The sequence below is a fragment of the Triturus cristatus genome, chromosome 10 (genome assembly GCF_964204655.1).
Source record: "Triturus cristatus chromosome 10, aTriCri1.1, whole genome shotgun sequence".
Lineage (NCBI taxonomy): Eukaryota > Metazoa > Chordata > Amphibia > Caudata > Salamandridae > Triturus > Triturus cristatus.
Genome location: NC_140593.1, coordinates 186853786 through 186872375, shown reverse-complemented (window position 1 = coordinate 186872375; position 18590 = coordinate 186853786). Strand labels below are relative to the sequence as shown.

General features: G+C 42.9%; 1 protein-coding gene across 4 annotated transcripts in view; it reads left to right on the top strand.

Annotated features, from left to right (window-relative positions):
* VWDE (von Willebrand factor D and EGF domains) overlaps positions 1-18590 on the top strand; it is a 384361-nt gene that overhangs the window by 210304 nt on the left and 155467 nt on the right. For all 4 annotated transcript variants that reach the window (XM_085630788.1, XM_085630785.1, XM_085630787.1 and 1 more), the window contains exon 12: positions 325-1325. In XM_085630788.1, coding sequence (XP_085486914.1) covers positions 325-1325 — 1001 coding nt within the window. The remainder of the gene's footprint in view (positions 1-324; positions 1326-18590) is intronic.

Genomic DNA, 18590 nt, shown 5'->3' with positions numbered 1-18590 from the left:
TTTGTACTCTAAAACCAAATTTAATGAGGAAATAAGGCTTCTTGTTTGATATATTGGATAGCCTAGTTCTTTATTAAAATATCATCCAGGCAGGTTTTCAATGCAATCGGATGAGTGTGCGTGATGCAATTTTACACATAATGAATTTCGAAGAAGATCAATTGCATACTTTTTTATGAATCTGAAAAAACAACTGAGCTTTACTACATTTTTGGCTAACAAACACAGACTACCATTGAATCAATTTTATTGGAGGGTGAAGTACTAAAGAGAAAATCTAAAAAGCAAAATCATAATCATAATTTTTCTTTCTCGCACTTGCAGGATTCCTCCTGGGGATAGTTTTTTTGACAAAACTCCAACTCCACTTGATTCACCTAAGAAGAACAATTACTGTGGATGTACTGTTGATGGCACTGAGCATTATCAGTCTTCCAATAGGCTGGATCCTACATCTCAAGCTGACTTTCTAACTTCTTGCAAGAGCAATAGTAATGTACATCAGTCGGCTCTGATACCAGGACTGGATGTGACTGCTGAATATATTAGCTCTGTTGAAGAGAGCAGGGATTTATCTAAACGTGCATTGCTTGACGAGGATGAGAGGGATGCTTTCAGCTTTCTGCATGGAAACATGCCACAAATTAATCAAACTTCAAAATACATAAATGCATTAACACACCTGAGGACCATCAGTAAATCAGAGGATGACAATAGAATGGAAAAGAAGAGGTTGGGGAGTGTGGGAAACAGGTGGAATGATCATCAACATGGAAGTTCTTCTCCTGAGGGGCAGTCTGTCCGAAGTAGATTGAAACGACAGAATTATTATGAATACCTTCCCTCATTTCCATTTCAAAGCCTCAGCCAAACTGACCTTGAAGGGTTCAATTATTTTTTCCCAGAGGACCACACAGCGGATACCAACCAGGAGATTATGCCCTCCTGGCCAACACCTTCTGGACTTACACATTCCGGAGCATTGGAGGTATGCCAACAGGCCATAAGCAACTCAACCATAGCTCAATCTTGTGAGGATCTCCTTGGAAGCAGGATTGGGGATGTCCTGGAGATGTGCGTTACAGATTTGTTGCTAAAGGATGATCTCACTTGGGCGGAAGCTGGACTTGCCTTGTTGGAGAATGATTGCGAACGCAGAATCTTAGAAGAAGGGAGCTACAACGCTGAAAGACATGAGGATGCACTAGAAAGCATGCTGCAAGCGTTGCGGTGTCCTAAGCTTTGCAGTGGAAATGGGCAGTGTTTAGAATGGGGGTGTGCTTGCTTCGAAGGCTTTGGTTCTTATGACTGCAGTATTCTTGCAGGTAAGCACAACTAAGTGATGATGAAAAGAATGAAACACATAGATGAATTCTTAAAAGATAGAATTCATTGAGTGATCATGGGTTAGCAGGATGCACAAGGGATGCTTTATTTTCTTATCTGTGTTTTTATTGCCATTTTGGCAAAATACAGTTCCATATTAGGAAATATTATCAAACAGTACAATCACAGTAAGCATCCTGTGGAATTTCTAATGTTGCCAAGGCCATCCTCAACATATTAAAAAGAGCAAGTAAACAATACAACATCAAAGAGTAACAGAACGCCCCGCACCCCATGCTCAACTAGTTCCATATGCTAGTGGCGAAAGGGTACGTGTATCACAAGCAAGCCATGGCAGGTTGATCATCCACCTAGTGCCTGGCCGAGTGTCAACTTGTAGCTATCCAACAGAGCCACACCCCCATCCTCCTGCTGTGGATCTATATCGATGCAGGATCTGTCTCTCTTCTGCTTGCCCCCATGGTGAGGGAGGCACTTGCATTGTCAGTGAGGTCGTGGATCATGGCTCCCCACACCAAGAGTTCATCTGGCACAAGGGATGGTTAGGAGAGAGAAAAAAATAGGGACATCAAGTAAATAAGAAAATAGAGAAGAAACAGTGTAATGTGGCCTGACATGGATGGTGATTGCTTATAGAGACCAGAGAGGGTGGAAGTAACTGCGAGCTGCAGTAGAAGATGGGAGCGTCACGTTGGCTGCACAGTCTGAGTACAGGGGTGAAGCAGCTAAGACAGCATAAATGGATGAGCTCAGAGGCATGGATGATAGGACATATAAAAACGTGAGCACAAAGGAATATTATAGAAGACATGTTTTGAGCTCATCAAATGACAATGAAGTGAGCCAAGCAGAACAGGTATTTCAGCAGGAACATCACAAAAAGGGGGCGGGGGCAGCAAGGGCTCTTTACCCATTTTTAAGGCCCCGCTCTCCAGTTACAACTTTTTAGCTATTAATACAGAGGCCCAAATCTGTTCCTTCTTAAAACAGCTAACGTGGCAACAACAGTCATAAGTGGCGCCAAAAGCTCTGTTTTTCTGTTTTCCCAAAGTATGTCTTCATAATTCCAAACTGCTCTTTGAATGACACCAAAGTGATGCGCACGCAACCTCAAACACTTCTGACCTGCCTGCGGGTCAAGTTACACATGAAGAACTGTGCAAGGTATATATGAGAATATATAGAGATAATATGAGAAACACATAGAGATAATAAAGCGCAGTGAGGACTGGGATTGGTAAGTAATGACAGTGTAGGGGAAATACAGACAAATGGAGAAAAAGTATGAGATGAGACACAAAGCAAAAAGGTCTGGGGAACTGGAACAGTGTTTAGTTGACTGGTGGCTATAAAATGGAATGACTTGAGTTGGAAACGTGTTAAAAAGGAAGTCTTCTGGGCGTGAATGGTTCATGGTTCACTGGTAAAAGCAAGCTACCCAATGATCTTTATAGAGATGATAAATTGAGAGAACTATAAACTCAATTTGATATTTCACATACCAAAGTGACAGTCCTTCTATTCTGACACCTATATCCAAACCTAGCCTTCCATGCATTTTCTTCTAAAATTACTTGATGGTTAATGTCCCCACAATATACCCAACAAAACACTTCACCTTTCCAGTTCTGGTTCTGTTCTTCAATGACTGAAATGTAAATTTAAGATTTATTCCAAATAGGGAGGCATGTTTAAACAATCAACTGTAATTACTAAGGGCCTGATTACGATGTTGGGCAGACAACGCGGGGTATAAACCACCCGACAATATGTAGGCGGTTCTGGCATCCCATTTGGATGAGACCACACATAGTGCGGTTGGAAACATCCATTTTCTAATGGGGGCTTTTGCGTTGGGCTGAAAATGGCAGCTTAACAAGATCCCATTAAAAATTGTATGTTTTCAAACACATTAGGGATGTTTGAAAACAACAAACATCCCTGCCCCCCAGGCCACAACGCGGAGGGCCAGGGGGGAAGGGAGCCCTGCTAGGGGCCCCCAGTGTCGGTTTCCAACAACCTTGCAATGTCCGAAATGCCGTCATGGAATGGCTTTCGGAAACAGACATCATAATCCAGACAGCGGAGCTGCCATCATAAAGGGATCATGAGGAGTTTCCGAGGCGCCAAAGGGATTCTTGAGCTCGTTGAAAAGCATTGGTCAGTCCCTCCGACTACTGCTTCCGACCGCACGTCTTGAAAGGTGAATTTCAGACTGCAGCAGCAGATGCCCGTCGGACCACAGCCGACAAGCTGTCGGTTGCAGTCCGACAACCATCCTAATTAGGCCCATAATGTTTTCTTTGCAAGCCTGTATTAGGTTGTTGTAACATAGTGTGAACAGTTAGGCTGACACAATAGAAGAGAGTGAGGAACTTTTCTATTAAAGCCCTTAACAGGGTTTCTACATCGCCTTAAACCAGACCAAAGTCATTCTTGAAATATCATGTTTGCCTTTCTGTAGCATAAGTCAAATCTACTTTTCTAACTTTAGCACCACCAGTGGCGTTGGGAAGTGTAGCTATCAGAAGTCAAAAGGCTATCAGAAATAGATGAATTAAGGTACAAATCTAAATGCAGATAATAGATAGTAAAATTATATAAAAACCATATGAGGTTAGTCCAGTGACAAAGGACTGGATGCAAAAGATTTCTTAAGGTAAGTTTCTCCCAGTGGGGACTTGTCATAAGCAATATCCAAAGTGCATCCTATACCCTACCATAAACTTGATGAGAGCCCTTGGTGACCAGGTGGGATGCCACTGAAGAATTGAAAGCAAATTTGAAGTCATAGCCAGAAAACCTTGCCAATGGCTTTCTTCGTAAGAGGAACTTTTAGCTGAGAATGGAACCTTTGGTTCAGAGTGGATTTCGTGGTAAGGAGAAATGTCAGTGGATCCTGGAGAAGTGTTTTCTTAAGGTTGGGGGTTGGCAAACGGTGAAGATAAAACTGATGAGGCCACCTATAACAGGATCTTGTAAAGAGCGGGTGCACATGTATGTGTGTATTTGTTATGTATAATATATGCAGGTATAGTTTTGAAGACTGAATCTTTTGGGGTTCACATACAATGTATTATTTTTCCGTCTAGTCGTCTTTTTTTTTGAGTGGACATTGACAACTTGGTGCTGTGCCCCTACTTTAATGATAAAACAAAAAAGAAAAACAGTAAAGAATTCCCGTTTTTTCACAATGATAATAGACAAAGCAGTGTTCACCTAGTACAAAATATTATCACGATAAAAAATATATATAATTCATACACTGAAAAGCACAACCCAGAGGACAGAACACATTAATAATTCAAAAGTAATTATTCAAATAACCCTACTGATAAATCCTAATACAAAGAGTTAGTGATCTCAATCAAATTATGTCCATTTGCTATTGGGATTTATTTATTAGTTGATCTGTTTCGGTGGTATTTATATATTTAAATCCACCTTCTTCTGGACAACCCAATTAAAAAAAAAATCTTTTATAAATAGTCTTCCCTGCTACACCAGTAGGCTTGTGGCAGATTACATTAGGGTCTCAAGTTCTTTATCTTAAACAAGACCAGTGTGTTTACACAAGAGAACACCTTGGACCTCTAAGATGTCCTTGTTTAAATAAAAGAGCGAATCATAGCACAGTGTTAATTTTGCTGCAATTGTGATTCAATTTATATAGCGCTAACTATCCCTGAAGAGGTGTTGAAGTGCTTTACACTGGGAAGCACGCTGCTCCAGAACCCAAGGTTAGTGATTAATTCAGGTAATTGGTTATTGTTAATAATTGGGTTCAGTCTTGTGTGCTCAGCAAACCGTTCCATGCATGTGTTCATTTCTTTGTAATCGGTCACATAAACAGGAGTTAGGTGGCAGCATTAGTGATGTGGTGGTATGAGTTCATGCAGATGGTCATTGGGTCTAGTAGATTAGCTTAAGGATTTAAGGTATTGTTAAGTTGCAGGCGTATAACTGGAAGAAGGAGAGGTTGTGATCTTTGGTATGAGTTATGGCCAGTTTTCAGAGATATAATCACAGAGATTAGAGCAAACCTGCATGTTGCAGGTTGTGATCTGAGGGAGGAGACATGTAATGAATAGAAATTAAGGACATGGCCATTTGAAAGAAAAAAGGAGACAACAGTCAGAAGTTAGTTTAGTTTTTATGCTGAATTAAGAAATATAGACATTGCTTTTTGAGATGGCATGTAATTTCTGGATGCACATCTGTAAAAATGAACAGCATAATGTGTACATGAAAGTAGTTATGTATTAGTTTTTTTTGATATGCACTAGTATAACAGTCTGTGCAGTGCTAGGCTACGACTAGACAACTGCTCCAGTAAGGCCACAAAACCATAAAGTAATGGTTGTATGCATCTACTGGGAAGTATCAAGAGCTTTAGACTGTGCTTGACGGAAGACGTTACCTCAGGAATATCGCAATGTAAGAAGATTCTTTGTTCTATGTATTTCTAAAGTGCACCGTCACCCACGAGGGTATCCTGGTGCTAGATAAGTGTGTGTGTTGAACCCTACCTGTGGTAGGTTGGTTGATTAAAAAGCCAGGTATTCTGCTACTTGTGGAATTCAAGAAGAGAGGAGTCGTCTCTGAAGTGGAGAGGGTGGTTCTATGCTTTAGGAGTGATGTAAGAGAACACTCGTCCTCCTGACTGTGTATGCATGGAATGTTAGCAAGTAGGATTCCTTTGGAGCGGAGGTGTCTGGGTGGTTGTTGGAAGGAGATGCAACTGTTCAAGTACATGGGGCCTGAGAATGTGTGTGTGAGGAGTTGGAATTGAGCACGTTTGTGTATTGAAAGTCAGTGTAGTTCCCTGAGGTGTGGTGTAATCCCCAGACATTTTGCTTTTTGGTCTCCTGTTTTGGAACCTGTTGTTGTTGGTTTTATGACTCTGGGCACTTTATCACTGCTGATCAGTGTTAAAGTGCATATGCTCTCCCTGTAAATTGTGTTTATGAGTTGGTGATTCAATGATTGGCATATTTAATTTACTGGTAAGTCCCTAGTACAGTGCACTATGTGTGCCCAGGGCCTGTAAATCAAATGCTACTAGTGGGCCTGCAGCACTGGTTGTGCCTCCACATGCACAGCCTGTAAATGTAACTCAGACCTGCAACTGCAGTGTCTGTGCGCAGTAGTTTGTTACTGCCATGTCACCCACTTGCCAGGCCCTAACCTTCCCTTTTCTTACATGTAAGACACCCCTATGGTAGGCCCATGGTAGCCCATTGGCAGTGTATGTGAAAGGTAGGACATGTACTGAGGTGTGTGTCATGTCCTGATTGTGAAATACAGTGTATTTTGTTTTTCACTAATGAAAGGCTATCTGTCCCATAGGATGGAATGGGAGTTTATTTATAACATATTATAAATATAACTCCCCATTGGGACAAGGTAGAAAGTTGGAGTTTAGTATTCCTGAACTCAGGATATAAAGAGACATCTTTCAGTAAGGAAGAGTTTTATATTTTGGGTTTGAAAATACCACTTTTAGGAAGTTGGTATTCTCTTGCTTAGCCATCTAGTGCCCCTCTGGTAGGTTTGTGTATTGACTGTCTGGCTTTGGAGGGACAGTGGCTGGGGATGTGCATTCTCTCAGACAGCCACTGGGGGGGTGGGGTTGATGTGTGTCCTGCATTTCCTGAATGAGTCAGGGCTCGGCTGATTAGACCTGGGCTGCATTTAGAGTAGGGGGAGGAGATTTCCTTGCACCTGAATAGGCCTGGTCTGCCTTGGACAATGCTGTTGTCGCCTCCTGCCGGGCAGCTGCAGCAGAGAGGACAGAGCTGGTTTTAGCTAGGTAAAGAGTTTCTCCAAGGAGAAGAGCTGTGAGGAGGAGTACTGCCCCTTTGCTGTGTACTGTGTGTGGTTGTCCTGCAGTTGCTGTTTCTGCCAAGGACAGGACAAAGTCCGGAACTTTGCTAGGAACCTGCTTGAAGAAGATCTCCAAGGGCCTGCGTGTGCTAGCCTCCTGTTCTGAAGTCTCAGGGACACAAAGTCTTCACCCCCAGCTCCCCTGAACTCTGCTGCTGAGGGATCGGACTTGCCAGGAGGTGCTTGTTCCAGTTCTGGGCCTCAGGAGGTTGTGATTGCTGCTGGGAGCTGTAAGAATCCTGAAGAACTGAAGAAATCGACGCATCGCTCTTCTTGCTGCTGTTTTTCCTACGCAGCACCACTGTGCGAGAAGTATCTCCTCGCACCGTGCTGCATCACTTCCAAAACCGATGCAACGCCTCTGACACTGCAAGAACCAATGCATAGAGGGTCAACAACTGAAGAAACTGATGCAGAGCCACTCGACACCCCCGCATCATTCACCGACACATCACGGATTTCCATGCATCGTACCTGTACAGCAACCTTTCCTGATGCATCACCCGCGGACCAGAACAGTCTCAGATTTGACAAATCACTTCCCCCTACAGACCGAATTTAAAGCATCACTTCTGCATTCAGCAGAACTGTCACATTGCCTCCCCATGGTCTCAGGAACTAACGCATCTCTTTGGTTTTCGACGCTTCACATCTCTGCGGCTGTTTGGCCTTGTGAATTTTGACGCATCTACAGGTACTTTTTGAGAAATCACGCATATATAGTTTTCTATGAACTCAATTGTTTGAAACCTTTGAAAAGTCATATTCTTATTACATGTATGTTGGATTTTTGTCGTTTCGGCCTATTTGAGTTTAGAGAAATATACTTTATTTCTCTAAACTGGTGTGGTGTCTATTTGTGGTGTTATCATTGTATTACTGTGTGTTTTGAGTAGAAATACTTTACACACTGCCTTTCGGATAAGTCTGTCTGCTTGTGCCAAGCTGCCCAGGAGATGAGCAGAGGTTATCTAAAGTGTTTGTCCCCCTTAACTTAACTAGAAGCAAGGGTCCCTATTTGGACAAAGGTACCTACCTCTTCCAACTAGAGACCCCCATTTCTAATACTTGGTGATCCCGGTGTAGAGGGTGTTCCGATAGTCCAACTTGCTTGTGGGTAAATAGTGCTAATATTGAAACTGAGATTCTGCACTGCTGGAACAGATGTCTGGTGATGTTTATCCTCAAGTGTGGCTTACTGTATTAATTATAAGAAGCAAAGCAGGATCCCTTTGCATGCCTGTGTTGTAGCATGAACAATTTTGCCAGACAGATAGTGTAGTGCCTGAGGCTGGAGGGTGGAGACTGAGCTCTCATTAGAAAGTAAATGAAGACTTTGTCAGTAAGGAGATGGTGATTAAACTGCCTGAAGCACTTTCCGTTGGTGTGTGGTATGGGGTAGGTTGGACTGCAGACTGTTGTACAAGGTAAAAGGTGTCCATTAACTAGGGCCCAGCCTTTTGTCTTTCTTGATCACAGGCAAATGCAGAGGTCTCACACCTCTTTAGGCGTGCTCTAGGCAGTTGTTGCAATTGGTTAAGGCATGAAGAGACAGATAGTTTGTGTGCCTCACCTGAGCATAGTTGGGGTTAGTTTGTGTTTGAAAAGGTGATTTTGGCATAATAAAGAAAGGATATTGACACACCAGATATTTTGAATATGGTTAACAATACTTCCATTTAGAAAGGTAGTAATAAGGTCACCGGAGACTCACAAACAATAGCCCGGTGTTTGTGAGTAATGCTATGTTGTTATCCTTCAGGAATGAGTGCCATGTATTCAAGGAGAACCAGTGTAACTAAAGTCTACCTGCAGTATGTGATCTTTGAAGTGTGGTAATGTGTTTTTGATGGTGAGGTCAATCGTTTCTTCAGTGAATGATTTGTTCTTACCTGGCACGTGTTCTAGTAAAGTGGTTTTGATGTTGTAGCAATGTGATCTCAAACCACAAAACTGGAGGCATTCAAATTAATTTTTCAAGGTAATTTGATAGGTACTTTAAATAAAGTCACTGTGCATTCTAACCACTAATTCTTGAGAGAATAACACATGAATGGGGAATGTGCTGATTGGGAGACGAGTATTGGTTAGGAAGAGAATGATGAGGTCATATTTTGTTATTGGATCTGGTATAGATGAACCATTAACAGGTGCACATCTGCAAATATGTAGAACACATTTTAGCATATTTGATTGTGTGTTGTTTTTGAGCAATTAGTAATTACTGTGTTTTCTCCTTAAAGATGTTATCATGGTAAGTACCACAAACTAGTGTCTGTGCTGATGCCTTTACTGTTTTTATGGACACTTTATACATTTTGCCCCCCACCTCTGCTATGTGAGTCTTATAATGATCCTGGTTTGATTGATCTGTGGAAGGTGGCAGTGTACTCTGAAATTTCTGCTTGAAATTTGAGAAAAAAGTTTCACCCACCATCTCCAATAATAATGACTTTGTCAACACAGCTCAGGGAATTATCATATTGCACCCAGACTGACTCAACTGGAGAAAGCTGCAGTGAGTCTCAGGAAGGTGAGTCCATGGTTTGGAAGTCTGTGAGCTAGAGCAGTGCATTTGAGGGGTGAGTGAGACCAATTTAAAAAACAATAAGTGCCAGGGCACTTATCAGGTGGCCACTTCAACCTGCACCAACCATTTCCCCTGCCAGCGCTGCTAATGCACTACCAACACATCTACTATGAAACCCCTGCAAATGTGACAATTCAGACTATTCCAGGCCCCCAAAATCTATAAGATTGGCTTTGGTGGCAGGTATTATTATTAGTCATTTTTGTATTGAATTATTAAACCAATATTGTTGTGCTCATCTAAAGAGTAGACACACAGCAGTATCACGAGGTAGACTGTGAAAATTGCAGGCACTGACAATTAGGCCCCGGTGCTGAGCACCGAAAACCACCAGCTCAAATTAAGCACCCCAAGCACTGCAAACAGAGAAACCTGTTGGTCCTGCTTGTGGATGTCGTAGTTGGAGCGCATTCCAGGTGGTTGTGGTCCAAAGCCTCCTGGAGCAGACAGACCTGCTATAAAAAAACCTTTTTATTTATTTATTTACTTTTGAAGCCCCTGAATCACCCCTAAAGTGGTATCTCCGCGCAACAGAGGTGCTACAGACAAGGCAGATGAGAAGAGGAAAATTAGAAAAGTTCAATTTTAAGCAACCTTCTAAATAGAAGGTAGTCTGGGCATTTCCAAAGATGAATCGAGAGCTGATTCCAGAAATAGGGGGCTAGGTGAGAGAATGCCTTCCTACCCAAGCGGGATTTTTTGAAACGCGGGACGAGGAGCCAAAATTTAGCTCCTGAGTGTAACGGTCTGGGTTGCTAATCTTGAATACGTTTTCCTGCAAGATAGCCAGGACCTTTACCATTTAGTGCTCTGAGCACAATGCAGCATATCTTATATTTCACCCGTTTTCACACTGGAAGCCAGTGTAACCGTTGTAAAAGGGGGGGAGAGGCTGTTTACGCAGGAGAGTTAGAGACAAGGCAAGCCGCAGTGTTTTGAACTACTTGAAGTCTACTCGGTGAGGACTCACTTGCTGAAATCAGGAGAGTATCAAAGTAGTCCAGGCGGCTTATTACCAGTGCCTGGATGAGTGTTTCCATGCAGTTAAGGGGAGAAAGGGAAATACCATGCATAGGAGGCTTAACATATGGAAACATGAACCCACGGTAGTTGTAACTTGCTCTTTCATTGTAAGTTTCTGGTCCAAACGTATGCCAAGGTTCTTAACCACAGACTTAGGGACCGGGGTGTCACCTAGATCAGACAGCCACCATTCTGGGGCCAGAGCAGAGGCGCATCTCCGAACAGCATAATCTCAGTTTTCCCGGCATTGCGCTGTAGGAAATTATTCCTCGTCCAGGTCCCGATGGCAGTCATGCCTTCTAAGAAGGCAGTCTGAATATTGTGTGAATTTTTGTCAAATGACAGTAATAGCTGGGTGTCATCAGCAGACGAGATTGGTGTGAAGCTCAGCTTTCTAAGTAGTCCAGCTAGTGGAGCAACATAAATGTTGAACAAGTTGGGACTGAGGCAGGATCTCTGAGGTACTCCTTTAGTCAGTTACATGGTCTGAGATCGGGAAAGGGCCAAGATTGTTGGTCTGAGTTCGGTGGTAGAGAAAGCTCGAAATCCACTGAAAGGCTTGTCGTTGAATTTCAGTTTCTATGAGTCCCCGGAGCAGAATATGATGAGAGACCGTGTCGAAAGCTGCGTTCAAATCCAGCAGCACTAGTAGTACTGCTTGTCCGTTGTCAAGGGAGTGCCTTATGCAGTCGGTAACGGCAATCTGTGCTGACTATGTACTGTACAATGGCCTAAACCCATACTGAGATGTGTCAAGGCATCCAGTAGATTCGACATGGTTAGAGAGATTTTAATTAATATGCTTTTCCAATATCTTACTCAGGAGAGGAAGAAGAGAAAACGGACGATGTTTGGACAGGTCCTCCATTGGAACATTGGTTTTCTTACGGATGGGAATTATTTGTGCATCCTTCCATTCAAGTGGTAGTTTGCTCTCTCTCATTGAAAGATTGAGAATTGAGCAAATATATGGGGACAACTGTTTAGAAAGTAACCAGGAAATTTTGACTATGGTGCCTGAGCAGGGTCCATAGCTTAAGACTGCTGAGGTTGTTGGTAGGCAAGCAACTAGAAATGGCATTTCTAAAACAGTAATGTTAAATGTTTACTAGCAAAGAGGATTTGTCCATACCATTCCAATGATACGGAACATGACAAAGGTATTCCTTCTCAATCAGGAATTATGGTTAAAAGTGTAATAAGGAATTCCCAATATTAACCTAGGAGAGGATATGCAAAACTTTAAAGTATTTTCCTTACCTTTTAGGTACACAGCACCCTTTAATAGATGGGGACAACTGTTTAGAAAGTAACAAGTAAATTTTGACTATGGTGCCTGCACAGGAGCCATAACTTAAGACTGCTGGGGTTGTTGGTAGACAAGCAACTAGATTAGCAGAAGAGACGCTGTGGAAAGCCTGCAATAATAGGGTAGGTGGTGTAAGAATCCTGCTGAGTGTGTTAAGCACTGCACCCTTTTTATCTGCCTCCTGTGTCCCATAGGGTCATCCTGCTGCAGAGAAACAGGTGTGATTGATGAGTTACTGAATGTTTAGAGGGGTGCGGTGGAGTTCTCCTGAGCTGTACAGTTACTCATCCAGAAATGTCCCACTGGAACATAGTCCTCCATGGAACTGCTCCACTGTTCAGATTCCTCGCTGGATGATGATCTCCATATCGCTCTCTTGTTTTCCCCCAACCTGGAGTGGTGAATTTGGTGGTGAACACTTGCAGCGAGGCAGGGGATAGGCACCACTGGACCTCACTGGAACAGTGTAGTGTGAACTCACCTCCTTATCTATGGTAACAAACAATGAGTGTCAGCGACCATCGGGAACTGTTGGGTGGCCTAATTCCTTAGTCCTAGGTGGCAGTTGAGGGGCATGTAGGGAATAGTACCAAGCTATAAGATGTAGGAACCTAATTAATGCTGGAGCCATTATAGAGGAGGGTTATTAATGGGCCAGATCCCATTATGGCTCTTCGTTCTTGTTGAGAAAGAGATCTTGCGGAGTTAGATAAGGACAGATGGAGAGAGGCCAAGACGGTCCCCGAGCTCTCGCAATTTCAGTCTGCCTCAGCCTCATCCAAATCAACTATCTACACAGAACATTTTATACCTCAGAAAAGACTATGTATGATGGGCACGAGGACTCTCCGAAATGCACACACTGTCACAACATGGTTGGCACATTGATATATTTCATTTGGGAATTCCCCATCATACAACAATATTTCCTGAATGCAATGCTGCCTAACAGTGATATTGGGCAAACTCCCAAGCTGGTTGTCTTTGGTATAATGGAGAAACTGGGAGGAACAAGAAGGAGATACATTTTTATTTGGATGGCATGTATTATTGCAAAAATGGGATATAACACTCAGCTGGAGGCCAGAGAGGCCCCCTCTGAGCAGGGATGGAAAAGAGATATGGACCAGTGTCCCGAGCTTGAGAAAGAAACATACAAGACAATAGGGTGACCTCATAAACACAAGAATGTATGGCTGAATTAACCCCAAAACAAAAGTAAGTAACACTTGCCATTAGCTGGTGTTAAATATGGTGACTACCGAATTGTATAGTGTTTTTTGTATATTGGATTACAATGCATGCTTAGTCAAGATGATAGAATACTGTTTGTGTCTGAATCACAGTTATCGAAAATGAAGTTAAAAAAATCTTGAAGAAAATATGGGGACATTATGTGAGTATTGGATACATACACAACGGTGGTAGCTAAGGGGGAATAATCCTTCAAAAGAATGATCTGGGCAGTAGTGTCTGAGACAGAAGCAAAGCACACAGTACTGGGGAAACACCACATAGCTTGACGTACTGTCTTGAAGCGCTCTGCACAACCGTGTGGTCGATATTTCATAAATGAGACTGGTGAATTGTCCATAAGGATAAGAGGTGCTTCTATTATGCATTGCTGTAGTCAATCCTTCTTTTGATGAGTCCTTGACTGACAATCCTTCTGGTGTTCTATGGCAGGCCCTTGAAGATCTTCGGTAGCATGCGTAGTATGTGGAAGCAAAAGGTGCTTACTATTTTATTTTGTGCTGTCATGTTGATCTTGTCATCTAGGATGATCCCCAGATTTCATGTGTGGTCGGTGGGTGTTGGTCTTAGCTCCAACTGCCACCAGGTAGTGTCCCATGGAAGTATGTTCTGCCTTACCTGAGGATACTGACAAACCTTGCAGGTGATTTTACATACTTCTTTTTGACACCAGAACAAACTTTGAATTTATTGGATAAATACCATAAATAAAATGGCAAGCAATGAAGAGGCTGCTAGAATTTGTGTATGAAGAGGGTGGCACGTAGTTATCAGGCCTGGAGAGCTACAACTTGGTGGCACAATCACAGTTTGTTGTTTTATATTATTTAGTTGAGTGGTGTATAGCCAGGGCACTGATAACAAATGTTCCAGAGATCCTTTTTACTCCTGTACCAGTGACCAAATCACATCATTCTTAGTAAAAAATGGCACACTTTAGTAAATACAATCTTGCATGGCTCTCAATCACAACATCAGAAAGACCTCTAAAGTCAAGGACATGACATTTTGGATGCATAGCCATGCGTAACTTTTTCTTTGGCAAAGCATTCATATCCTTCAAGTATACAAAACTTCCTTCAACATTTGTTCTGAACAATTAGAAAAATAAAGCATGGTTTTGAGCCCACCTGGTCCATATTTTAACTGGACCGTCACTGTCAAATCCATTTCCTGCACTGATAAATCTTCCAAAAGACAGTAGGTCAGGGAAGACATTATATAGAGCACTTAGAGGTGACCTACAGAAAAAGACATTAATTAAGAGATGAAATGAATATATTAGGATAAGGCATTGCTACAAATTAAAAACTCCTAAAGTAGCACTAGATTGTACCTAACACAGTCTAATATGCTACAAAGCAAATTTAACACACTTGAAACCCTAAATAACGTTGACTCAAATAAGACAAATCTGTGGTCATGGCATGCGATTGAGTAATTTTGGAGAAAAAACTTTGGAATAATGCTCTCATCATGCAAACCTTCCAGTATTGCAAACAACATGTATGGTGGACATATATCCTTCTAATACAAAGAGTAACATGCAGAAGAAAGCAGTACTGCTCCTTTTGCTGTTGGCCATAAGGAGAATAGCAATAACCTGAATGGGTTGGGAGGTTCCGAAAATAGGTGGTAGAATCAGGGATGCACAGGAATGAGTTACAGTGAAAGAAATAGGTATTAAGATTAATTAAAATGGCCACAAACCAGCAGATAGCCTACTAAATTGTGAATCCTATGTTCAAGATTTGCCGTAGCTCATGTCTTATTGCCCTCTTAAAATTATAACTGCCATATTTCATTTATCTGGCCCTGGCTGGGACACCTCACACCTTAAACATAGTTAATTAGTCCACGTGCTGAGCAGCTGCACTCTGTATGTGTGTACTGGTATTAAATATTACCATGTGACTTTTACCTATATAAAATGTATCATTCTACCAGCTGTTAGAAATCGGGTTTCTGGTTGCAGAGGTATGCACCCTGTCCAAGCTGGAACCACAATCCTAGCCAGGGTAAGTACGGTATACACCCTAAATTAATCTGTGCTCCCCCTCTAGTACCTTGGCAAAGAGCAGTAAGGCTTAACTTACGAGACAATGTGTAAAGTATTTGTGAAACTCTTCAAACAGTAACACAGTGAAAACATCACAAAAAGACTCCACACCAATTTAGAAGAATAGAAGCCGCTCATCATCTGCTCTTTCTGCTTTTGTTGCCCTAAGTGGTAAGGGTATGCTCAGGCGTGGGTCCTGTGCTGACTGCACCACTGAATTCAGGCTAGGCTGGCTGATACCCCCAAACTGGTCCCAGGATGCTAGTTTCTGGTCCAGGGAGGACCTGGCTTGGCAGTTTGGTCTGGACTGTTTTCATGAGGAGCAGGGTCAAGACTGATTTGCATATGGCTGGGTACAAACTGTGGTGGTGTGGTGGGCACAAAAAGGTTGTATTAAACCCAGATCTGTTGACAGGGGATGAATGTTTGGATTGTTCAGCACTCTGTCTATCATCTGTCCCCGTAAGCTTGTTCTGGTCCAGGAAGGACCTGGCTTTGCAGTTCTGTCTCAACTGTTCCCAGGAGCCAAACTTGGGTGGCATGGTGGGCAAACAAATTATGGATTAAACCCAAAACTGCGGGTGTATTTTTACATTGCTCAGCATTCTGTCCATCCTCTGTTCTTTTTATCTTCCTAAAAGTGGCATTTCTAAAACAGTAATGTTAAATGTTTGCTAGCAAAGAGGATTTGTCCATACCATTCCAATGATATCGAACATGACAAAGTTATTCCTTCTCAATCAGGAATTATGGCTTAAAAGTGTAATAAGGAATTCCCAATGTTAACCTAGGAGAGGAGTAGGCTTCACAGTATTGACAAAACGAATATAGGTGTTTTTCATTACAAGGATATGCAAAACTTTGAAGTATTTTCCCTACCTTTTAGGTACACAGCACCCTTTAATTTACAGACCCTGGGCACAGATAGTCCACTCTACGAGGGACTTACAGATACATTAAATAGACCAATTGTGGATACGTCAATGAAACGATGTGTAGGGGAGAAGCACATGCACTGGTCAGCAGTGATAAAGTGCGCAGAGTCCTAAAGCTGACTAAAAGCATACAGCAAATAGTGGAGGTAAGGAGGCTATGGGTTTGCGGAAGCCCACCCAAGGGCTGTCGGGTTTAACACCGGCCCTCCCCTAATCAGACAAGCCGAGTCTTCTATTGACTTATGCAACGTGTGCTGCCTGTGAGTGTATGAGTAAAATTGCCAATTTTGATTCCAGGAGATATAGGAGGCATTCTTTTTATCTACTTGTATTATATACTATAATTAGGGGTGGCTGTGGAAATTCCGCTCCGCCAGCGGAATTCGTAGAGTTTTGCCCACATATGTACTAATGGACTGCATTGCAAATTGTTAGTTTGAAGGGAGTCCCAAAACAACCTGCCTAAAAATATTAATAATGAAGGTTGCAATTTGCTCTCTTCTGTGAATGGCTGCAACTGCAGGGATGATGGTCCACAAGGGACAGCAGACACCCATCCCTGCATGTGCTTTCGAAAGGGGAAATATTTTTTTCTAAAACCAGCCCATGTAAATTAAAAGACAGAGTTGCTTCAAAAAAAGAGCTTCCCGTTTGAGAAGAAATCTGGGGGAGGTAGAGAGTAGGTCTCTGGACAACTGCCTGTTCCCTACCGAGGCAGTTGACATGATTCAGAAGTGGAAAGTTCCCTTATGGAGTCAGTTACCATCCCAACTCTGGGGTCGGTAACTTGGGTATGGTTTGCATCCACAGTTCCAGTCATAACCTACTGATGCATTCCTTTTCACATCTTAAGTAGGAGGCAGGCACCCCTTTTTTAAGTCTTGCCTGCGTGGCTTGGGCACATGCGCAGTCTTGCTGGCGATTATTTAATGATTTTAGGTATTTTCTGTAAAGGGCTTCAAGCCCCGCCCCTCTTTTCCATTGGCTGGCTTCACCGATTATGCTAAACGGTGGCCAGCCATTGGAAAAGAGCTGTTTGTGACGTTTTCGTTTGGCTTTTTGAGCCGTCCCATTTGGACGGACTCGTCTGCCTTCCTTCTGCTGTGAAAGCTTTCTTATCTTTATGGGGCCATGTGTTTGAAACACATGGCCCTATAAAGACAAGAAATCGTTTTGCGATGGATGAAAGTGAAAGCGGACTGTGCTTGTTTCAGAAGCTCCCAGTGAAGAAGGGGCTCTTATTTTAAAACCCGCATCCAGTAGCTAAATTTGACACATAACATTTTACATTTCTTGTTCCATCTGTACCCTCGGTGGTCACTGGACTGGAGGCAGCTGAAGCACACCAGCGAGTAAGAGCTGGCTTCACTTTCTGGTGGGCACAACACAGTGTAGGCAGCATGGTCCCCTGGCTGTCCTGTGCTTGTTCTCACTAATGCGGCTGCCGTTAGTCGCTCTACTATCAGCTGCTGCCAGGGCAAGTCACCTTGGGACAAGAAAGGGACGCTTGTAACGCGCCTCTAACCTACACCGGCTGCTGCGCTAGCCGGTCTCACACTGACATGGCTCCCTGCGTGCTCGCCACCGTAGTCCGCAACCCCATCTGGAGCTGCCTGTCCCCTGAGAATGACCGGTGGTGCCGGGGTGTACTGGAGAAGCCCACCAGTCTATTTCGTGCCTCGAAGGACACTGTGGCTGTGTTGGTGCCGCTATGCACGGTGACAGGCGTGCCGGCCTTCCTGTACACCCTTCGATCCTCTGAGCTCCGTGGGAAGCACGGAAGGGCACTGTGGGACTCAACTGTACCAAATAGGATGTGAGAGACCCCAACACGGATGATCTCAGCGGCCTGCTAATAAATTATCATAATTTCTCCGTCTCGACAGCTGATTTGCAGAGAGCGAGTGAGAGGCTGCACACACAAAAGTGAATTAAATTAGGAAGAAGATACCAGTGACTGACATTTACTAGATTAAAACCAACAAAGTTTTGGACGTGTGCCTAGCAAAATGCGCTTTACAACCGAGTTGAAATGAACATCACTGTGTGATGGAAATGATAATAAATGTATATAACCGGCAAACGTATTAACCTACAGCTACTTATGGAAAAACAATTTGAACTCGCAATGCGGTGAATCAGCACAGCTGGCACTCCGTTGACTCATTCATAAGACTTAATTTCCAA